This window comes from Marmota marmota, unplaced genomic scaffold (assembly GCF_001458135.2).
Source record: "Marmota marmota marmota unplaced genomic scaffold, marMar, whole genome shotgun sequence".
Classification (NCBI taxonomy): Eukaryota; Metazoa; Chordata; class Mammalia; order Rodentia; family Sciuridae; genus Marmota; species Marmota marmota.
In genome coordinates, this window is record NW_026000108.1 from 1,226,491 (window position 1) to 1,249,570 (window position 23,080).

The window sequence follows — 23,080 nt, forward strand, 5'->3', positions numbered from 1 at the left end:
GCGGGCGGCGTCCTCTCAGAAGCAGTAGCCCGAGCCGTCTTCTCCCTCAGCTCCAGCCCCCAGGTGACCTCATCTTGCCTGGAGTGTCACCTGGAAGCTGACTCACAAATGCGTGCTTGTAGCCTTAAGTGTTTGATTTCGAACAGCTGCGGGGTCGCCAGCCCTCTTCCGATAGCTGTAGGCAGGATGTCTCATCCCCACCAGCTCCTGCTGCCCTCCCTAGCAGCAGGGTTGCTTAGCTGCCTTCCAGGGGTCATCCTTCATGCTTTCTCCTGTTCCTCACCTGAGGGCCATCACCAACTCCAGGTTTTCCACCTCCCATGAACACCTGGACCCTAACCTGCTCTCCCTAAGATGCTGATTCTGATAGGACTGGTGTAGCCGCAAGACCCCCGTGTTCCTTATACTTTGTCCCCTACTCAGCAGTCACTTCTGCACACAGAGGGCATCAAAACACAATCCTGGCTTTTCATCCTCTGCTCAAGAGCCTTTTCCATCCTTCATGGTCCCACCTGAGAAGAACGAGCTGACTGTTCTCCCACTTTCCTCTTGAAAAGGCTTCCTCTAGGTCCGCATGTCCCAGAGTCCTAGGCTTGTGCCTCCCACAGTCATCCAGTGTCTTCTGTACTCCCTGACAAGTAACCCAGTTTTTCAGACCAAAAACCTAAATTGCCCTTTACTTATGTTTTCCCACTTGCACCTGTTTTTATAGCCTGCAGGAGATTTCTGGTTTCATCACTTCCTTCCCTGTCCATCCACTCACAGTTCCATAGTGGGCTTTTCAAGTTGAGACAGCAAGGACCTCTGGTACTGGTTGTGCTGACCTCTTTCTCTGCCTCCCTTCTTGCTCTTCAAACTAAACTTCCAGAGCTCCCAATAGAACCATGTACCCATGGTGTCCTTTTGGGCAGGTAGATACTTGGTTCTTTGGTTACACCTGAATTGCTTACTCTGTAAATGAAATCTGTGTCTTGTGAGTGACCAACATGAGGACCTGGGGAGTAGAAATGGAGCCATTTTAGAATCTTCTGGGCCTTCTTGGCACCTACTGAGTATCTCTCTTTCTTGCTGGCTTGCCTTCTCTTGACTTCCAGCCTGCAAATACCCTAGTCCTTCCCTTCTCCTGCCTAGTAGGAGGGGTACAGACTAGTGCTGCTTTCCTGCTTTCCTATAGAGTCATCTACAACTGTTACTTTTGCTTTATACCACATTCAGAGGCTCATGTGTAACCTGAGGCTTCCTCTGGCTCTTAATTCTTCTTAAAGACTAGGACCTTCTGTACCCTGGCCTTTGCCCAACAGTGCGATACACCTGGAGCAGTCTCTAAGCACTGGTTCTGTCAGCATGAGCCCTATCAGCGCTTGGCCCAGAAGGTGGCAGTGCAGCCTGAAGCAGAATGGAGACTCTAAGACTCTGCCCACCTTTGCAGGAGGGAAGACTTCTTGTGGCACTGTGGGGCAGCTCTGTCCCTGGGATTTGTCTGCAGATGACAGTGTCATTGCCCTTATATTGATACAAAAACATTTTCCTTTTTCAGAATGAGTCTGCAGGTCTTAAATGACGAAAATGCCATCAGTGACTTCCTGTTTTCACCACCAGAACTTACCGGAAGATCATCTGTCCTTCGTCCGTCACAGAAGGAAAATGTACCACCTAGAAACCAGTCCAAAGCTGCAAAGGTGAGTGGGGAGCCCTGAGCTGCATGGTGCTGCCAGCGTGGTCATGGGGAACTGCATCATGGAAGAGACACTCTCCTCTTCACCCTCCCACAGGTGACTTTTCAGACACCTCTGCGAGATCCACAGACGCACAGGATCTTAAGTCCTAGTATGACTAGCAAACCTGAGACTCCTTTTGCTCTGGATAATAGCATTGGATTAGGAGACTCTCACTACACCTGGATACAGAAAGAGAAGTAAGTGCTGGTGTCCTTGAACATCTACAACTCTGCTACCTGAGGAGCATTGCAGGAGTGCTCTGTCTCCTCTAGGCTGGCTTTCTCCTGATCTCTGCTCTGAGCAGATGCAGGATGTGGCCTGTCGGGAGAAAGTTAATTAACAAGTACTTAGAAAAAGTTTTGACTTCATGCTTCACTTCTTTGCTGTGCCCTTGCCAGTTGGTCTTTGTTTCTGTAATTTGGTTAAATGTTCTGACTTTGTCTCCAGGGAAGATAATCAACAGTGTCCTTCCTCTCATATTTTGCTTATTTCCTTCTGCTTGAAAGTCGGCACTTGCAGAGAGCAGGTGAGGCTCATAGGCAGAGAAACTGTCCTATGGTACACTAGTCAGAGCACATGTGTGGCCAAAGGGATCAAGACAAAACACTTGACCAGCACCTTTGGGTGCTAGGCTTGGCCGATGGTCCACCAACCTATCAAAAATGACTGACTAGAGCTGTTTCCAGGCAAAGCCCGAGCAGTTCTCCACCTGCCTGACCCCAGGGACAAGTCCATGTCCAGAGCAGGAAGGGACCTCACTAGCACAATTTTGTGCTGGTTTTTGCATATTTAACTGTTCAAAACTTTTAAACAGATTTCACATGTGAAGAGAAAAAGCCTAAGAAATATCACTACTGTGCTTCTCACCTGATTTAAATAAAATGTCACTAATAAATGAAGATATTTCTCTGGGCCATGTGCTATCTCCAACTTGTGGACGCATCTCCCAACCTGAATCTACTGCTTTCCCATATGTCCTTGCTGCTTTTCAACTTGATTTTACACTTTTTGAAATTTGGTCACATGAGATCAGAGTAAATCTCATGATCTTTGACAATTTTAAGAGGGAAGACTTGCCACTTGGCTGCCATGGATCTGGCCTGCTTTGAAGCCAGGAAGGTTCTTGCCTCTGCCCTGTGTCTCTGGGGCTGCCTAGCAACTGGCCATAGGGCAGGAGGTGGAGAGGAGCTGGAAGTCAGCTATGAGCTTCATCTGTGAGCTTGTCATCGGGGTCTCAGGCATGGTGTTACTGCCCTGTTTCCATTCATCTCCTTCCTGATACTTTGCTGAGTTACATGGTGGGGACAGGTGGTGGCTCATAGAGCATGTATTTATTGGGGAGAGCAGAAAGTGGCTGGCCAGACATTGTCCTAGTGTGCTGAGGTGGCAACCTGGGAGGGAGGAGCATAGCTGTGAGCAGTCGAAGGAGTTGAGAAGTTCCTTATCCCAATTTCTTAATTTTAATGTTTTCAAATTTGGAGAAAAGAATAGGGCTGTAATCACAGAGTCCCTTCTCTGAGTCACTGAAATGCTGAGGCTGGCCTCTTTTGAGTGATCCAAGATCACATAACACTTGCTCCAAAATGGTACTGTGCCCTCTTGCACTGTAGTTCAGTCCCCAGCCCTACCCTCCATCCGCCCACTGCCCTGACAGACCTTCCTGCCTGTCAGAAGCTCTGTGGTTCCATCACCCTGCTCTCTGCCACCCCTGTTCTTAGGTGTGAGGCACGGCAGGGACAGCAGATCCCTTGGGAGATGCCCTCTGCACCCTGATGTTCTCCATGGCAGCCAACTGTCTGAAAGCAGCATTCCTGACCTTAATTTCCCTTTCCCTGTGAAAAGCTGGAACCATGTGTGCTTTGACCCCCCCCAGCCACTTAGCTCTAATCCCCACATTAGAGGAAATAGTAAGTGAGAAAGCTTTCACTGGGACTCCTGGCTTATCGTGTCTCTACTCTGAGCCAGTGTGTGCCCTGATGCACTATCCTATGAACATGGACTTAGTAAGATTTAAGCAAGAGGAACGAGTTAGCCAAACATTCTTGTGTCTTCTGGTAATGTTCTCCATGTGGACTGAAATCTTGTTGAAAAGCTTAGGACCCTTGGCGTTAACCAGTCTGTTTCTGTGAAGCCAACAGATTACCAAGGAAGTGGACACCAAAGCTATAAATGGGTTTCTCCAGGCAGAAGCAGTGGCTGATACTGACCTTCCTCCAGGAGACATAAGCTTCGAAGCGTTTGAAAATAATGATGGCTCAAAAAAACCCAGCTTGGCCACCCTGGCTGATCCAAGCTCCTTAAGCTCTTCCCAGGGCCCAGAAAGTCCTGAAAACCAGATGTTGTCTCCAAGACAAGTGTCTGACAGTCCGCGTCACGCCTCAAAAGAAAGTGTTAGCTCTCATTTCTTAGATGGAAGGATGCCATCCACCTCTGAGACCCTAGAAGATCCTCTGGGGACAGCACCCCAACACAAGATGGAGACCCCTCCCCGAGCCCCTGCAGAAAGTTCACACTGCACTGCCTCAGCCATGGCTACTTCACCTGGTACCAGCCCTGAGAGCCCATGTGGAGGGGCCCTCCCCATAGACCTGGCCAGTGAGACCCCAGGCTCCCCTGAGCCAGCAGCCAGTGCCTTCCTCTCTCCCCACATCTATTCATCTGGTCCTGAGAACTCAGCCCCAGCTGGCCCTCTGCAGACTGATGGGGCCACAAACCCAAGTCCTCAGAAGGAAGAGGCCGTGGGCCAAATGACTGTCCTGCCAAGGTGTGAGCCCATAAGACTAGAATTCGATTTCTCTAATGAAACCACCAGTAGAAGGCTGGCTCTACCTGGGAGACGGGGAAAGAAACCCAAGGGCAGGCAGGAGCAGGCCCCTCAGGAGGCAGCAGAGGGAGGCGAGGGCCCTGAGCCTGTTCCCCAGGACTCTCGCCTTGGCTGGAACAAACTAGATGACCCAAATTTCAGCCCGTTAGGAGGTGGCTCCAAGCCTGATGGCAAAGAGGCCTGGCCCCCAGAAAGCCCAGCAATCAGGTCAGCACCACCTGTGGCTGAGCAACCATGTGTCAGACCCGCAACCCAGGAGGACTCGCCTTCAAGCCAGTGAGTATGGGGAAGGCATGTCGGGCAGCTGTTCTGTGTGTGACCAAGCGCCTGAGTCCAAAGTTGCCACTTGTCCTTTCACAGCACCTTAGAAGAAAGAGCCTCCGGGCTCAGAACCAAACTGGGGGGTGGGGGGGCACTGGGGGAGCACAGGTGCTGGGAGCTGCCTCAGCTGATATGCAATAGAATGTGTTCAGCTTAAAAAAGAGAAAGAACAGCCTACCACCAGGTGAAAAGCGGTAAAGCCAGCACCATGGCACAGCACTGTCCCTGGGCATGTCCCTTCAGGGGGCAGCCATGACCTGTATTGAGTGCCATTATTCCAACACCAGACCCAGCCTGTTTCCTCTAGGGTGACTTCCTCAAGTCACGTTGATGCACCTCTAGCATGAACACCTTCTCAGGTGAACCAGCACAGCAGTGCAGGAGACAGGCAGGTGGCAGCTCAGCGCTGGAGTGGGGAATGCGGTGAACACCAGCCTCTGCTGACTTTCTCTCCAGGCAGCTGTGTTCGGCCCCAACCAGTGACATACCTGTGGTGCAGATGGCATCTGAGACCCCAAGAGCAGAGGGCAAGGTACAGTGTGTATGTGTGTACATAGGTGCGTCCTTATACTATGCAGCCGTTTACATATTCTGTAGAGAAGTAGGAGGGCAGAAGAGGCCAGTGGAAATCTTCTGTCATCGGGCTGGATACACTGCTGCCCACCCCCCTTTCCCAAAGCCTCCTTTCCTTCTGGTGTGTTTTGAGACTGGGTGAGACGGTCTAACCCAGGGTTCTCAGCTGCGTGAGATGACATTGACCTTCCCTGTAGGAAGGAAGCTTGGCTCCCAAGAACTGTCTGGAGAATGAGCTGACAGCCCCCTCTGCTCAACTGATTCCTGCCCCTCCTCATCAGGGACTGGAGCCTGCCTCGGACCTGGAGGAGGAGTGCTTCAGGGACCCAGCTGAGGGTACGCAGCCCTGGTATTGCTCTGTTTGCCCGAAAGCTGTCCTGTGGACATTTCTGTTCTGTCTCTTGGTTTAGCTGTATCATTTACAGGTGTCTGCTTCCCTATTTTAAGTGATTATCATAGAAACTTCTGGTCCATCAAAAGATAAGGTATTTTCAGTAGAACAAAGCAATACTTTTACTATAGAGGACCCTAGACATATAAATTGTGGATTTGCAAAGTAGGCAAAAGATGTGAACAAAGTAATGCACAGGTGAGATCCAGTGAATGATGAGCAGCTGGGTACCCACTGTGCAGCCAGTGGGAACTTGTGATTACGTCGCTTGAAGGATGAAAGGCAGCTGGTGAGAGCTCCCTGTTGGCTACTGTGGCCTGGTCAAGAAGTCTGGGACCTGTAGTCACATGTGCCGTGGCCTTTGTGCCTGGTCTCTTCAAGTATAAGGCCTTTGGGACTCATCTGGTGAGGCAGGGATCCGTGCTTCACATTTGTTCATTGATAAAGCACTTGGGTGGTTTCTGCTATTTAGCTCTTATGAGTAACACTACTAGTGGGACACAGTGGCCCACCCCTATAAATCCGTCTACTCAGGTGTGCATACCTGGGGGTGTAATTACTGGATCCTGGTAACTATACATGGCTTTTTGAGGAACTGCCAGACGGTTTTCCTAAGTGGCTGCACCATTTTACACTAATGTCTGTGGCTCAGGAGGGCCCCATTTCTCCACAGGCCCTCCAGTGCTTGTCATCTCTTACGGGTTCCAGCCTCCTGGCAGGCGTGAAAGGGATTTTCATGATGGTTTTGGCTTATGTTTCCCAGACAGCTAGCAAACATCTTTTGAGCACCTTCCCATGTGCTCGTTGCCTTTTGTGTATTTTTGGACAAAATGTCTTTTCACATCATTTGCCCATTTTTTAAATTTGGTTACCATCTCTTAACTGCATAATTGTTGCCACCACATAAATATTATTAATATTGAAAATAATATTATGTTTCCTATCTGAATATTGGTTTATAACTTTTGTTGAACAATAGTTGCAATGGTTTAACTGTCCATCAGGCCAGTGAGAAGAGAGTGGGAATGTGGTTCAGTAGCAGTGCTGACCCACATTAGGGAGCCAAGCAGCGGCGTCTGCATGCACACTGAGCCATGGGCCCAGAGTTCTCAGCACCTTTGCATTGTCTAAACAGACCTAAAGTTGTGTGTTATTTGTTTAGAGGCTGCTGCACTAATGGCAGACAGTCTTCAGTGCCACTCGTGTAAGCCCTGTGTGTGGTTCCTAACAACCAAGTCCATGCTTTGCAACACTGTAGTAAATTTCTCAAGTGTAATATTTTCAATAGAGTGCACAAATCAGTAACAACTGATGTACTAATATTTTACTTTCCCCAAACCAGAAAAATGTTTACTAAACTGTCAGGAAAAAATGATGTGCAATGATTTGGATTATTCAGTTTTACAATTTTAACATACATTCAAAAGCATTCCATGCATCCTAACTTTGTACCAAGGACAGTTTGGTAATGATGGCTTTTTTTTTTCTTTTTTCTTTTTTTTTTTTTTTCCTTTTGGACTAGGGATTGAACCCAGGGGGACTGTACCACTAAGCTACATCCCCGGTTTTCTTTTTAAGACAAGGTCTTGGGCTGGGGATGTGGCTCAAGCGGTAGCGTGCTCGCCTGGCATGCGTGCGGCCCGGGTTCGATCCTCAGCACCACATACAAACCAAGATGTTGTGTCCGCCGAGAACTAAAATAAATAAATATTTAAAAAAAAAAAAAAAAAGACAAGGTCTTGCTAAGTTGCTAAGGTTAAGCTCAAACTTGCCTCACCTCCACAGGCGCTGGGATTATAGGTGTGCATCCCCGTGCCTGGCTATTAGTAATAAATGGTTTTGGTTTTGTTGGGTTTTTGTGGGGTGTGTGTGTGTTTGAGAAAAAGGAGAAGTTTCATTGCTTTGCTAGCAAAGGAAAAAACACTGGGGACTCTTGCCCCGGAGGCTGTGATTCTGCTCATCAGCAGGAACAGTGGGCTTTTAAAAAGGTGATTCAAGGCCATGTTCCATGTATTCTGTTGGAGCTGTAATTCACTTGATAATTTGGAAGATAGTGATTTCTGAGATCTTCTGATGCCATCCCCAAAGTCTGGATTACCATGTCCACTTTAAAAATAAGTTGCAGTGGCAGAGCAGCAAGGGCTATACTAAAAGCATAAAGTGACCACTGTTCCATTTCCTCACTGTCGATTTCTACATTCCATTTCTATGGAAAAATGATGACATCTCCGAGCTGCTTCCTGCTGAGAGAAGGCAAAGTTGGGGGAGTAAACCAAAGTCTTGTTCTCTGTCAAGTGGGGTGTGAACAATTAAGGATATACAGCATCAGAGCAGTCCAGAGGTCCACAGTGGCGGATGGCAGGCGAATGGACAAGGTATACATAGGGCAGGGATCTCAGATGGCCAAAGTTGTCATGACTTTCCTGAGTTCAGTTTCCTTTTTGTCAAAGTGGATCACAACCTGTACAACTCGGAGAAGGCAGGAGTTCCTGAAGCAAAAGGAGCTTCAGCAGCTGCTGGGACGCCCCTCATCCCTCCCCTGACTGGGGAACAGCTCCTCTGGTTTGACCCGAGGCATACCCGCCCATCTCCCAACTCTCCTGCAGTTGCTCTCAACAAGTTTCCCACACCATGAATCCTCAGCATGGAAGTGGGTTCCTTGGAGAGCCAGGCCTGCCCAAGAGTACTAGAGAGGGGTGCTCTTGGGCCCCACCTGGGGCCCCAAATTTGTTACTGAAAGCTCAGTCCCTGTCCCTGATGTCAATCTGATAATGAGGACACAGTTTTAAGGAAAAAAGAAAAGTTTTATTGCTTTGCTAGCAAAGGAGAAACACAGTGGACTCTTGTCCCAGAGGCTGTAATTCCTGATAATAAATGGGTTTTTTTAGGTGGTTTACATTTTTTTAGTTGTAGATGGTCACAATATCTTTATTTATTTATTTAATTTCATGTGGTGTTGAGGGTAGAACCCAGGGCCTCACACGTGTAAGGCAAGTGCTCTACCTCTGAGCTATATAGCCTCAGCCCCTAATGAATGATTTTTAAGTAATACGGCGTAATGTTTTTAAGCTTCACAAAATGGTCACAACCCTCTTTTGACACAAAATCTGCAAAGGCTATGTGGTGAAATATGGTATCTTTTTGTTAACTGAGAGGTCAGTCTCTTGTTAGGTAGGACTTGAGGACACAGTTGGCCCCTGTATCCATGGGTTCCACATCCTTAGATTCAATCAGTGTTGGATAGGAAATCTTCAAAGAAAAACTGCATCAGCATTGAATGTGTAGAGAGGATTTGCTTACCACATGCAACCAGGTTCTTGGTGGGGCTCCTCCCAGAACATGGAGAAGCCTCTGGCCTGTGGCTGGAAATACTAGCTGCATTTATTTCACCAAAGAACTGTGGTCCCTCCCTAACAAGCACTTTGGAAAGCACCGTTGTACAGCTGTAGGCTCAGGTGTGAAGAGTGACCCCACTGTGACTCTCTCTCAGTTCTAGGCACAGGTGCTGAAGTGGACTATCTGGAGCAGTTTGGGACTTCCTCGGTAAGTGGCAGGCTCTGATAGCCTCAGCAGAGGTCTGTACCCCAAGACCCAGCCCTGCTGCTGTCACCCTGTGCAGTGCTGGCACTCAGCCCTTGGGACTCCCACAGCACTGGCATTGTGGCCGAGTCTCTGCAGGGCCCCTTTCTTATAGCGTCTTGTCCCAGCATCCTATGGTCCTGGCACCTGTGCTGAGACCTGGTAGACACCCACAGTGCTGGATAGGTGGCCTTCAGGCAGTGGTAGGGACACCGGAAGCAGGCCAGGCGTGTCCTTCCCCAGGCCCCTTGTCAGCGAGCAGGTGGCCCAGCTCGTGGGGCTGCACCTGTGGGATAGCAGAGGAGCCTGTCACCTTGCCCTTTCCCTCCAGTTTAAGGAGTCAGCCTGGAGGAAACAGTCCTTGTACCTGAAATTCGACCCTCTGCTGAAAGACAGCCCTCTGCGACCAGTGCCCGTGGTCCCAGTGACAACAAGGTATGTCCCCTCATCTGTGGAGCTTTTAACATGGGCCAGGGGAGTGAATCCTCTCGACTAAGGGGGTTGATCTGAACTAGAAATCAGTCGTGGTGGCAGATAAGCAGGCCATGAGCTGCAGCCAGTCTCATGTGGTGGGGCTGCTGACCCTCACCATACACACCACCCTAAGTTTTTAAAGGCCCTAATTGTTAAAATTAAGAAAAGTAGATCCTGTAGAACAGAGGCCAGTATACCATAACCTGTGGCCAAATTCTACTCACTGCCTATATTTTACTATTTTACTTAATTCATTTATTTAGTCATTCATTTATTCATTCGTTTGTACTGGGTACTGAACCCAGAGTTGCTCTATTACTGAACCACATCCCCAGCCCTTTCTATTTTTTAAGACACTATGTTGCCCAGTCTGACCTTGAACTTGTGACCTTCCTGCCTCAGCCTCCTGAGTTTCTGGGATTACAGGCATGACCACTACACTCAGCTACATATACTTCATAAGTGAAGCTTGTTGGCCCAAGGTCACACCTGTTCCCTCACAAATGGTCTGAGTAGTAACTCATGCTACAGGGGCAGAACTCAGTAGCTGTGACAAGCTGTGTGCCCTTCAAATCTAAAAGCATTTACTATTAAGCATCTGCAGAAAACCCAGGCTGACCCCTGCTCTGGAAGAAGAATGGGCATATTTGTCAAATTTCAAGGAGAATGACTTAGCATGGTATGGAAATTTAAAGCCAGGGGAGAGAAAGGGCTGTTGCCTCTGGCTGTGAGAATTCTCTGTACTGTGAGGACCCACAATTAAGGCCCTTCCCACTGGAAACATCTGCTGTGGACAGTACAGCCATGGGCCTTGAACACCAGGAAGGAGAGCAGCTGTGGGTGATGGCAGGCAAGACGGGAGAGGACCCAAGTCATCAGAGATGTCCAGCCTGCCAGGTGCAGTTCTGCATCCTCTACTATAAACCTGAAAACCAAAAGCAGAGTGTGGTTAAGATTGGACATGGCAGCTGGGTGCAGTGGTGCACACCTGTAGTCCCAGCCGCTCAGGAGGCTGAGGCAGGAGAATCACAAGTTCAAAGGCAGCCTCAGCAAAATCAAACTGCTAAGCAACTCAGTGAGACCCTGTCTCTAAATAAAACACAAAATAGGGTTGGGGAAGTGGTCAGTGGTCGAGTGTCCTAAGTTCAATCTCCTGGTACCTTTTTTTTTTTTTTTTTTTTAAAAAAAAAAAAAAAGACTGGACATGATGAGGTGCGGTGGCACGCCTTTGGGGCCAGCTGCTTGGCAGGCCAAGGCAGGAGGTTGGTAGGTTTAAGCCAACCTGTTCAAGGCCCTGGGCTCCATCCCTCACACTGGGGCGGGGGGGGGACGTGACTGTCCCTCCTGTCCTTCTCAATGGAGAACGTGTCAGTGACCCTGCTACCTATTTAGTCTCAGCACACAGGATGCCGATGAGCCTTCCTTGGGAAACCCGCTGGAAGCCAAGCTTGTGGAGTTGGATTTCTTGGGCACGTTGGATGTTCCTGTAAGCATCGAGGTCTCTTTGGAGCAGTCTTTTTGTGGTCTCAGTATATGCGGGTGGGGGCTGGGGCTGGGGCTCAGTGGTAGAGCACTCACCTTGTATGTGGAAGGCACTGGGTTCAATCCTCAGCACCACATTAAAAATAAAGGTATTATGTCCATCTGCAACCCAAAAGATACTTAAAAAAAAAAAAAAACAGAAAGACGTGGGTAGCTTACGGGCCTATGTTTTATGTTCCTGAGGGTCTGAAGACATTGGGTCTGATGATGGGGCAAGGACCCACTGGCCATTCCATGACAGACGAGATTTCTGCTGTGGGGCCCTCACTGGGCATCTCTGCCTGGTTGTGGCCCTGGCTTCTGGTGAGAGGTTAGAGACAGCAAGGCAGCTCCCATCAGCCTGTCTATCGCCCTCACAGGCACCGGGCCCACCCGCATGCCTCCTGGAGCCTGGAGGCCCACCGTTGTCTGTCGGGCCTATTGTGGACGTCCTGCAATACAGCCAGAGGGACCTGGATGCAGCGGTAAGGACCCAGGCCAACAGTGCCCCTACTCTCCAGCTCTCCAGCCATCCTGGGGAGTAGCCAAGGACTGGGCACAGACAGCTTTGAGCACAGGGCCTGGTTCCTTGCTGGGTCCAGTGACCTTGACTGCCCTTGCTGCTTTAGGTGGAACCATCTCTGTTGCAGCAACGCTGGGCCTGGTTTAGCCCTGGCTGACATCAGTCACTCCTCAGGGCCTCAGCCTGCACTGTAGCCCAAGTAGTTTAGGATTCCACATGTCCCTCCAGGTCCAAGCAGGCAGCTATCCCTACACAGAGAGATCAGCTGTCCCCAGTCAGCTAAGACCTCTGTCACCTCAGCCTCCCAGGAGGGGTTCAGTTGTGGGGAAAATGGCCGTGTGGATGTGGCATTTATCTGTGGGGCAGTCTCACTGCAGTGTGCCATGGCAAGTAGGCACCAGTGTCTCAGTGCTGAGGGTAGTAACTTGCTGCTGCAATCCTGGGTCAAACCCTTTCCAGCACCCCAGCCCCCGTGGACGTGGCTCTGGGCAGGATGGAAGGCTTGTCTTCACTTTCTTGGAGTCTGAAACCCCCTGCCCTTCATATCCCACGCTTCAGCCATCTCTCCTTGCTCCTTGGATATGCAGAAACCTCAGCCTGTGTTAACTCTGGTTCTGGGTCACCTCAGAGAACCTGTGTGCACAGGGTCACACAAAGGGTCCAGGTGCCTCAGGCCCCACTCTGAGCTGCCCTTATGCTCACTAGTCTGCACAGAGATGGGGCCAGGTAGCCCGGAAAGGACAGCTTGCAGATTGGGCTCAAACTATACATCTGCTTTAGTGTAGCTTTTTGTGACCCTCAGGGCAGTGTCCTCTTAGGGGCCTGTGATACACACCTGAACCAGACACACCCAGGCTGCCCTATCTCGGTGCCCAAGCTGCCCTCTGGTCTTCGCTGCAAGCCCCACCCTATGGGTCTGGGGCTCACCTAACTTGGGCTTCTGGTACATACCTGACCCACAGCCAGTTGGAATGAAGTTGGGCTCACTGGGGAGGTACAGGTCCACAGGAGCAGCCAGGGACCCCACACCTTATTCACGTGAAGCAGGCAGCCCCCAGCCTGACCAGGTTTTAAGACCTCAAGGGTGGGGATGTCCCTGTGGGTGTACCCACCTGCCCACCACGTGTGGCTTGTTCAGGTAAGCGCAACACAGGAAGAGAACCTGGAGCTGAAGAGCAGGTGTGAGGAACTCCGCGTGAAGAACCTGGAGATGGGGTGAGGCTTGCAGCTGTGTTTGTCTCCCACCCAGGATGGCCTGTCATGGGTGGCCACAGACAATCACATGCTTCTCCCACAGGAAGGTCATGGATGGGTTTGAAGGGCTTGTGTGCCAGGCAATGGGTGAGTGCCGGCTGCTTCCCCAGCACTTCCCCCACGTGTCTCCATCTGTGTCCCCTGAGCTGGTAGCCAGGGCCATGATTGCCAGGGTGGGTGACAGATGCTGCCTACCCAGTCCGCAGTCTACCCCACCCTCACCTCCCCTCCCCTCCCCTCCCCAGGGGGCTGGGGTCCGCTGCTTCCTGCCCCCTGCAGAGCCTTACATCCACACAGCCGTGATGGGCCTCAAGCTGAGCACAAGCCTCCAGGTCTCAGGGGGGCCCTGCCCTCTCTCCAAGGATCTGTCAGGCGCTGGCATGGAAGCAGCAGCTGCTTCTGGCCTGTCCAGCTCCAGAGATCCCACCAGCAAGGGTTAATGGACAGAATCTAACCTGCTGTGCCCTGCCTCTCGTTCTGTGGCTGATTGTGGCACCCAGTGCAGGGGCTGCTCCCTGAGTCCTAGTGTTTGATTTTCTCAAGAGGAGGCTCAGAAACAGAAGGAGCTTGCCAAAGCTGAAATCCAGAAGGTTCTGAAAGAAAGAGACCAACTCACTATGGATCTGAACTCCATGGAAAAGTCTTTCTCTGACCTCTTCAAGCGGTTCGAGAAACAGAAGGAGGTGCTTGAAGGTTACCGCAAGGTGGGTGGCTCACAGTCAGTGCCCACGGTGCCGTGAATGGGGTGTCTGCCTGGGTCCTCTGCCCGATTTTCCCTGGCACCAGGGTGTGTGGGGTTCTGGGAACGGGATAGACTGTATCCAGTAGGTGCTGGTGAGTGGGAGCAAGAGTCACACATGACGCCGTCTATGAGGCACAGGTTCAAGAGGTAGGAGGGACCTCGGCAGAAGCCCTAGCACATCTCCATGCAGGTACTGGGTGGAGGAGCAGGGCAAGGGGCAAGGCCTCGGGGCTGCGGGTACTCATGGTGTGGAGAGAGGGGACCTGCACAACAGCTGGTGGCAGCTGGCTTGAGTTTAGGGAGCGCTCTGAAGGGGGCCCCTTTCCAAGTGGCAGGTAGGAATCCATTCAAATGCCACTTCAAGGGCTGGGAGCATGGGGTACTAGGGTCACTGTGGCTCCTCAGCAGTCGGCTTCTCGCTGTGTCTAGGGACCGCCATGGAGAGCAAAGCTGAGTGGGTCCCTCAGTGTTCATCGTGTCCTCCTGCCAAGTGGGTCTGGGGGCCTGTGTGGTGGTCCCCTGCTTTCTTCAGCAGGGCCTGGCAATTCTGAGGACTTGAAGGCCAGGCCTGGGTCCCAGGGGAGAAGGTCCAGGGCCTGTCCCGTAGTACACAGCATGGAGGGAACCCTGCCCACTTAGCCTGGCACAGTGGACAAAATGGCACACTGTTAAAGAGTTCTCATCTGCTCATTCCTAAGAACGAAGAGTCACTGAAGAAGTGTGTAGAGGATTACATAGTTAGGATCGAGAAAGAGGGCCAGAGGTACCAGGCACTGAAGGCCCACGCAGAGGAGAAGCTCAGGCTGTGAGTGCTGGGTGGGGACCAGAATGGGTAGGGGTGGGGCGGGGCGGGGCTTAGCCTTAGCCTCTGCCCCTCCCTCTTCCAGGGCAAACGAGGAGATCACCCAGGTCCGGAGCAAGGCCCAGGCGGAGGCCTTGGCCTACCAGGCGAGCCTGAGGAAGGCACAGATGCAGATCCACTCTCTGGAGAAGACTGTGGAGCAGAAGGTGGGGTGTGAGGCCGGACCCTGGCTGCCAGCGCCTGCCGAAGGCCACGCCTGCCTCTCCCTTGCAGCCTGTCTATCCAGGTGCAGGGGGCAGGGCCCTAAGCTTCCTGTAAAAGCCCAGCAACTCATTTTTAAATTTTTCCTTCAGACTAAAGAAAACGATGAGCTGACCAGGATCTGTGATGACCTCATCTCTAAGATGGAAAAGATCTGATGAGGGCCATGGCCATACCTGCCTTCTCCTGTCTGTCTGTCCGTCTGATTTGTCTTAGTTTTGTGTTCTTCTCTCTTAACCTCAACTTCCTTTCAAAATAGGTTGCTTTTAAAAGAAGACTAAATAAAGTTTCCCTTGAGCTCAAATTCTAAAGTCACATTGTCCTGGATCTGGCCTGAGGCTGCCATGCCACCAGCTAGGTCCTGCCTTCCTTGCGCCTGGATAGCTTCCCCAGGAGCTGCCTCAGTCTCCGTTACCGTGAGGTGCCACCAGGCAGCACATGGGGTGGGACTCGCCTCGCCCCAGGGAGCTCAAGCCCTGCCTAGTCGGCCTGCCATCTGGTCAGCCACATAGTCCTGGGCAGGAGGGGCGCTGCATCTCCGCCTCAGGACCACAGATGGGAAGCAAGTGGCCCAAGCATTCATGTGAGGAAACCAAGCCCTAACCAGCCAGGGCAAGACCTGGAGGCCTCGCACAGAGGTGGGCATTAGTTGACGTCTCAGGTTAACACCTGACATTCTTGCATGGGAACCAAATAGGTTTTCCTAAGAAGGAATTTTATCCTGCCTCAAGGGTGCCAGCCACTCTGCAAATCCTGACCTTACCAGCCAGAGAGGCAGAGGCAGAGCTGGGAAGAGCTGCCAGTGCTGCTGTGGAGCAGGCAGGACAGATGTCAGGACAGCCATGGTGTGATCTCCCTTCATTACACAGCACTTGAAAAGACGTGGCCATTCCTGATAATAATAATATTAATGTTTGCTCATTTCAATTGTCTGATATCCGTTCATACCCATAACTAGTTTATATATAATATACAATTTTTTTTTTTTGTAGGTGGACACAATACCTTTTTATTTATGTGGTGCTGAGGATCGAACCCAGGGCCTCACAAATCCAAGATCAGTGCTCTGCTGCTGAGCCACAGCCCTAACCCCCCAGTACTAGTTTTTAAAGATCAAAACTTTATTCTATTTACATCTTAGGTAATCTGTTTACATTGGAAAGATGTCAAGAGCCTTAAGGAAGCTGAGCATGGTGGTGCATGCCTATAATCCCAGCGGCTTGGGAGGCTGAGGCAAGAGGATCACAAGTTCAAAGCCAGCCTCAGCAATGGCAAGATGCTAAGCAATTCAGACCCTGTCTCTAACATACAAAATAAGGCTGGGGATGTGGCTCAGGCAAGTGCCCCTGAGTTCAATCCATGGTATCCAAGAAGTTTTAGGAAAATGCTGCAAAGCAAAAATTTTGTAATTTCAAAAGCAAAAACGAAACTGTAGCATCCAGTGATACGTGCTACATATGCCAATTTTAAAGACAAATTTCCTAAGGAAGCAATTGCCACTTAGCTATTTACATACCATAGAGGGTAAAGGGATTGAAAATGAACTGAAAGTTCCATTTCAGTTTCATTTGATAGTATGCTCTGGAAATCTGCAATCGAAAGAGCTAACGGAACTTATTAAGTACCAGGTGACGTGTGCCCGTAGTCCCAGTTACTCAGGAAGCTGAGGCAGGAGGATTATTTGAGGCCAGACTAGGCAAGATAACAAGACCCCATCTTTAAAAAAAAAAAAAAACTTATATATTTAGTTGTTGATGGGCCTTTATTTTATTTATATATAGTGCTGAGAATTGAACCCTGTGCTTCACACATGCTAGACAAGTGCCCTGCCACTGAGCTACAGCCCTAAAAAAAATTTTTATCTAAAGAATATAGTTTATTTTCAATGCTGATTCCAGAAGGCTGTTTAATAAGTACGCGTATGGATCTTACTTTTCATGAGTGCCAGTTGTATTTGCTTAAGCATCAGACCCTGTAAATACCACAGCCTCCAATTCCTGTTGAGAAACGCCTTGTGAGTGGTGTTCCTTCTAGAGACTGAGCTGTTAATTAACTAAAGGGAGGAGCAAATGTCGAAGTTCGATAAATTCTAATGAGCTTCAACTTGAAACAAGCAACTAGATACATGGGTGCAGCTGGGATTACAGGTGTGCACCCCAGCTCCTCATAATGCCTTAAAAGTGTCCCCTGCTCCTTAGTGCCTGAAGCCCATTCCTTCACAGCCACAAACAGCCCAGTCATGAGCTGGTGGCCCATTTTAAGTCTTGACCAAAGCTCACTGTCTACAACAAAGGCATGTAGGTAAGAAATAGTAAGTCAACAGGCCCCACAGGTGCCAGGGCTGCATCCTCAGCACCCAGAGCTGGCTCAGTGGGGCTAGTTCCACAGAAGGGCCTGTGTATGGTACAGGACCCCTGGGACAAGCTGAATGCAGCTCCACAGTCCGTAGGAGCCCTTCTGAACAGGCCCAGGCTTGGTCCAGCTGGGCATCCTTGAACCCCTGGACACTGAACTTGAATTGTGACCCACCTTGGCCTCCAGAACAAGCCAGAAGGCCCGGGGTGGGCAGGACTGAGAGTACTGTGCTCCAGGGAGCTGATGCTGCAAGGCCTGGACCACAGCCCCGGGGCCCGGCAGAGGAGCAGCAAATGAAAACTATTCCTCAGGGACAGATGCCAAGGCCTGCGGACAGAGCCTGAGCCACAGCGGGGTATTCTAACAATGAGGAGCAGGGTCCCACCCAGGGAGGGACCCAGTCGAACACCTGGCAAGATACTGGTCACTCCAGTAATCTCTGAACATCCCTCAGCCAGAGCAGAGTCCCAGGACCTGCCTGCGCTGGGCCAAGAGAGAGGGTTGATGACTCTCGAGGGGAGCAATGTGCTTGGCTGCCACCAGGGGTCGCTGCTAGCCATGGACCACAGAGCCAGGATTGGACCATAGAGGCCAGGTTGCGATGCCAAAAGCCCCTGTGGACCTCCGGAGAAGTGGAGGAATGGAAGGGGGGCTTCAGAGGACAGTCTGAGGAGCCCAGCAGCCTGGGCAGATCCCTGAGGCGAGCAGCATCTGTGTTCAGCCTATCTGCAGAAAAGCGCCTGGTAGGTGGCAGAAGGCCTTGTGGGCTGTGCAGGCATTCCTAGGCAGGACAATGGCCCGCTGCAAATGGGGACTGGGGGACCACCCAGCCCTAAGCCTCAGGCCTCTGTCTTTCTCCCTCAGAGTCCTCCAGGCCCCACCCCCTTGTTCCATCCTAGTCAGCTCTTCCAAATCCCATGGATCTCCTGACTGGCCTCCTGGACTACCCCCTTCCACACAGGCACCTCCCAGTTCTGCTTGGACAGATGGTGGGTCCACCACCTCCCAGGGGCCATCCAAGAGCCTGCCAGGCCCACTTCACAGACAAGGGTGCTAAGGCTCACAGGGGTCGGTGCCACTGTCAAGGGAGGCTCTGGCCAGACAGTGTGTGGGCAGCACCTCTGCTGCCCTAGCTGGGGTTGTGGGTGGGGCCTAAAGCCCCCAGAGCTTATCATCTGCCAGCAGGGTAGGGGGGTTGGCAGGGCTCCCACCTCTTTGCAGGTCAGAGGTGGACTGAAGAGGGCTACAGAGGCAGAGGGCTGCAGCCAGGCCCCTCCTCACCAGCCCTGCCTACCTGGCCACTCCCATCCCTCTGTGAGCTGCTCAGGAGCCTGTCCCCCACTGGGGCCTCTCTGAGCCAAGCCCAGAGTCTGCCCAGAGAAGGCCCCATGGGGCAGCTAGACGTGTTGGGGCAGCCGGCCTGGCCTGGGGCCGTGCCGAGGACAGCGGCCTCTGGGCAGTATCCTGGGCCAGAGCCTCTCTGCAGGACAAAGGGGCCTTGTGTGTCTGAATGGGTATTTATCCTGGAGCCTGAGTTAACTTGGGGCCACGAGGACAGGTGGGGGCCCTGGCACTGGCCCTCAGCGGGTAAATATGACCCCAGCTGGGCACACAGCAGTGGGTCTAGACTTCCGAAGCCCAGTGTCCCTGACATCTACGCAGTTGGTGCCCCCAAGGCTTCCTGCCAGGACAGGACATGGAAACAGGGCTGCCCCAGGCACCACCTCCAGGTGCCACAGCAGAGTAGGAAGGAAGGGATCCTCAGGGAGGTGAGCCACAGTGCCCCTGCCCAAGCGAGGGGAGATCCCCAGACCTCTGCTGCCCAGTGCCGTGTCCACCATCTCAGTGCCTGTGCTGAAGGCCACACCATCAGGGGTGCACATGGAGACTGGGCCTAGGAGGGAATTGGGGTCAGAAGAGGTCATGGGGTGGGGCCTGTGATGGGACCAGTGTCCAAAAAGAAAGGAGACCAGAGCTGCCACGTGAGGACACAGCAAGGAGGTGGTGTTGGCCGGCCAGGGAGCCTGCGCAGACCCGGGTGTGCTGACCCTGCCTCAGACGCCCAGCCCCCAACAGAGACAAGCCTGCTGTGGGAGACCCCGGGCAGCGGAGCACAGTAAGAGCCCACCATGGGAAGATGGGCTGCCTGGTCCCCGGCCCATCCACTGTGTGATCGTCCTCCTGTGGCCACCACCGTCCACAGCCTGGCTGGTGGCTTATGAGAGCTTTAGTCCCACACAGAGAAGCCCAGGTCCCCTCCAAGGGGCCATTGGCAAACATATTGGAGTGGGGCCCTGCCTCCCTCGCTGGTCCAGACCCTGGAGACAGGGCCAAGTGATCACTGCGTCTCCAAGCCCACTGCCCTCCATGCCTCATCCCACCCTGAAAATCCCAAAGCTGCAGGAAAGGGTGCCCCTGGCCACCTGCAGACCCCACTGTCTCTAGCACCTCCTCCCGAGGCATGTGTTGCCCTAGCCAAGACTGACCCCACTCCCTGGGCCCTCAGAGTCCACAACAGTGAAGGTGGCCGCAGGTGAAGGAGGCACCCATGCGCCTCCTCCAGCCGCACACCCCATACTCAGGAAGGACTCCAGTGGTGTTGGTGCCAGTGACCTGGGCACACAAACCCGGGCTCCAAGTTTCACTGGACCCTTGGGCTGCTCTGGGTGGACTGAGCACAGGACTCTCATCCCCACTGAGAAAGTCCAGCAGGGCAGAGCCTGGCGGGTGGCCACCTAGTAAACGGGGACATGCTGAGGAGTTTCAAGTCCTGTCTCCAGGGCTGCTGGGCTGGACAAAGCCGGAAGAGGGACCGAGTCCTTCCTCAGGTGAGCCAGGGGAAGCCACCTCTCGGGCGTGTGGGGTGGAGGGCATGCTGGTGGGATGCTGCACGTGGCCTGCTGGCCCTGCTCAGAGGCCAGGGCTCCCGCCCCGCCCGCCCTGCTATGGGCCAGGCTGTCACGCTGGCCCAGTAGTTTGCCCAGAAGGCCGGCAGGGGGCGGGGTTGGGCCAGGCTGAGCCCCTCCTGCCCATGTCAGACCAGCTCTCAACTGTCATCCTCTTGTCCCATGACCCTTCACCTGGGCCTCCAGGGACCTTCTCCCCATGGCGTTGAGGGGCCACCTGACCACCAAGTCCTCCCATCAGACCTGAGCAGCTAGCCACAGCTGGGGTCTTAAAGTGGCCTTGCCCCCCCACACCCTCTATCCTAAAGGCCCCCCTGCACTCACCAGGCTTCCAGAAAGCTTGTGAGGACAGAGCCAGGTGACAGTGGGGAGAGCTCAAGTCCCACAAGGGTAGGTATTGATCACATCAGGTACCACTTCCCACTGTGGGACAGGGGTCTAGGTAAGGCCGGGATGGCCCTGTTGAGACCCCTGGGGGTGGAGGGGAAGGCTGTCTTCCTGCAGGGCTTGTGGGGCTCAGCCCCTCACCTCCATGATCCTGCAGGTTGGGCCAGACTCCTCTGAGGAGCACCTGCAGCCTGGCAACAAGGGCACAGGTGCTTGTGAGAAGAACACACCAAGAGTCCCCATACTCACAGCCTCACTCTGCTCCAGGCCACAAAGGGTGAGGGCTTCACATCCCTGCAGGTGGTGTGGGCACATAGCCACCATCCAAGAGGAGGCCTTTCGGGGCCCACGCCTCCATCACACCTCCATCACCCTCCATCACACCTCCATCAACCTCCATCACACCTCCATCACCCTCCATCACCCTCCATCACACCTCCGTCACCCTCCATCACACCTCCGTCACCCTCCATCACCCTCCATCACACCTCCATCACCCTCCATCACACCTCCATCACCTCCAAAACACCTCCATCATCCTCCATCACCCTCCATCATCCTCCATCACCCTCCATCACCCTCCATCACCCTTCATCACACCTCCATCACCCTGCATCACACCTCCATCACACCTCCATCACCCTCCATCACACCTCCATCACCTTCATCACACCTCTATCACCTTCATCACACCTCCATCACCCTCCATCACATCTCCATCACCCGCCATCACACCTCCATCGAGCATCAGCTCTGGCCTCCTGTCTCTCCACCCTGCACACCCCTGCACTGACAGCCCACCCAGGCCAGGCTCACTGGGACCCAGAGCCCCTCCACTGGGGAGATGTTACCTGGGGCTGCACAGGGAGAGGACAGGCTTCTGCTTATTTCTGAGGAAGGAGAAAGCATGGAATGAGTGGGAGACACAGGGGCCTTCAGCCTGTAAAGGAAAGGCTCTTGGGACAGACACAGTGGCACACCCTGTAATGTCAGCAACTGAGGAGGCTTGGGCAAGAGGATCACAAGTTTGAGGCTAGCCTCAGCAATTTAGTGAGGCCTTAAGCAACTTAGTGAGACCCCATCTCAGAATAAAAAGGAAAAAGAGCTGAAAATGTAGCTCAGTGGAAAAGCACTCCGAGTTCACTCCCAATACCGTGGAAACAAGGGAGGGCAGGGGAGGACCGGCTTCTATGTGGGTGGACTAGGCTATCTGTGTCCTGCTGGTGGCCCTTCTGCTGGTGATCTTGGCGCCAGGCTGGAGGTGCTCCCCAGAGGAGTCTGGCCCAACCCACAGGATCATGGAGGTGAGGGGCCAAGCCCCACAAGCCCTGCAGGAAGACAGCCTTCCCCTCCACCCCCAGGGGGTCTCAGCAGGGCCCTCCTGGGCCTTACCTGGGACCCCTGTCCCACAGTAGGAAGTGGTGCCTGAGGTGACCAATACCCACCCTTGTGGGACTTGAGCTCTTTGGTGAGTCTGCAAACCTCCAAGTCTGTTCACTCCCAAAGAAGCAGGAGAGTGTTGAGAGAATCCTGTCCAGGGAGCTGTCAGCAGAGACCACCGTGGCCCTGCAGGTCTGGGGGGCCCTCCACACAGTGGGTCCAGAACTTTCTGGTGCCCCCAGGAGAGGAGGAGAGCTGGGCAGAGCTGGAGCATGGTAAGCCTGAGGGGGCCCCAGAGGGAGTTTTTTCTGAGTCCTCCCTGATATGTCCAGCTTGGCAGGATGATTCCAGACCACGACTGTGGGGCCAGCACTGCACAGTGCCTCAGGATGAATCAAGGTGTTCCAAGTGCCTTCCTGCAGGCACCTGGCTTCAGGGAGCTGAGAGGGCCCAGAGCTTCTGCCTGGGGTGTCTGGTAGCCTTAGAGCCGCTGCCCCTGTCTAGAACCCCCAGCTCCTGGCCCAGCCTAAATGCTAAGGCCCCTCCAAGTTCCCACAGGTTGATTCCAAAAGGCAGGGAGCCAGGGCTGGGGTGGGCAGGGGCCAGGCCTAAGCTGTGTATAGACTCCCACCTGGTGCCCCGTCCCCATCAGTCAACAAGGGGCTGGACTCTGGACCCTGAGGCAGCTGTGCACACTGGCCTTGCGTCTGTGCCTTCAGTGCCAGGGTCTGTCCCAGCTGGGCGGGTGTGGAGGTGCAGATGTGACCGGACATAGGAGCGGGGCTGGATTTATCCACATTGCAGTCACCCAGAGTGGGTTCCAGGTGATCCTCTGTGCCCACCAATATCCTGCTGCTCTTCATAGTGGCCCCATTCCCACCCCACATGCACTCATGGGGGCTCACCTGCCTGCCCCTGAGCTGGGGTGCAGGTTCTCCACCTGTGCCTGACAGGGTTCCCGACAGTTCAAGGCCAGCGCAGCAGGGGGTGTGAAAGGCCTCAGCCCACACAGACAGGCAGCCAGAGGCAGCCAGAGACTGTGGTGAAACTGGACATTGCCACAGGGTGC

At 53.0% G+C, this 23,080-nt stretch overlaps 1 protein-coding gene across 3 annotated transcripts; it reads left to right on the forward strand.

The window, feature by feature from the left end:
• The first annotated feature begins 1,447 nt into the window (after positions 1–1,447).
• Tacc3 (transforming acidic coiled-coil containing protein 3) lies at positions 1,448–15,287 on the forward strand. Of its 3 annotated transcripts, XM_015481874.2 has the most exons (16): positions 1,455–1,679; positions 1,773–1,915; positions 3,850–4,482; positions 4,684–4,818; positions 5,320–5,395; positions 5,634–5,772; positions 9,318–9,370; positions 9,738–9,841; positions 11,273–11,366; positions 11,782–11,886; positions 13,063–13,139; positions 13,222–13,265; positions 13,722–13,882; positions 14,619–14,725; positions 14,808–14,928; positions 15,076–15,287. In XM_015481874.2, the coding sequence occupies exons 1-16, from the start codon at positions 1,539–1,541 to the stop codon at positions 15,139–15,141; spliced, it is 2,199 nt and encodes a 732-aa protein (XP_015337360.1). In that variant the 5' UTR covers positions 1,455–1,538; the 3' UTR covers positions 15,142–15,287. The 3 variants fall into 3 exon arrangements, with proteins under 3 accessions (XP_048639985.1, XP_015337360.1, XP_015337359.1); XM_015481873.2 differs by having other exon boundaries at positions 3,850–4,818; XM_048784028.1 differs by lacking the exons at positions 14,808–14,928; positions 15,076–15,287 and having other exon boundaries at positions 1,448–1,679; positions 3,850–4,818; positions 14,619–14,729.
• Positions 15,288–23,080: the final 7,793 nt, after the last annotated feature.

Bases quoted from the DNA above. Each gene is read 5' to 3' on its own strand.
- Tacc3 (XM_015481873.2), top strand. From the start codon at position 1,539: ATGAGTCTGCAGGTCTTAAATGACGAAAATGCCATCAGTGACTTCCTG. The intron at 1,680-1,772 runs GTGAGTGGGGAG...ACCCTCCCACAG, and splicing joins ACCAGTCCAAAGCTGCAAAG to GTGACTTTTCAGACACCTCT. The intron at 14,929-15,075 runs GTGGGGTGTGAG...TTTTTCCTTCAG, and splicing joins AGAAGACTGTGGAGCAGAAG to ACTAAAGAAAACGATGAGCT.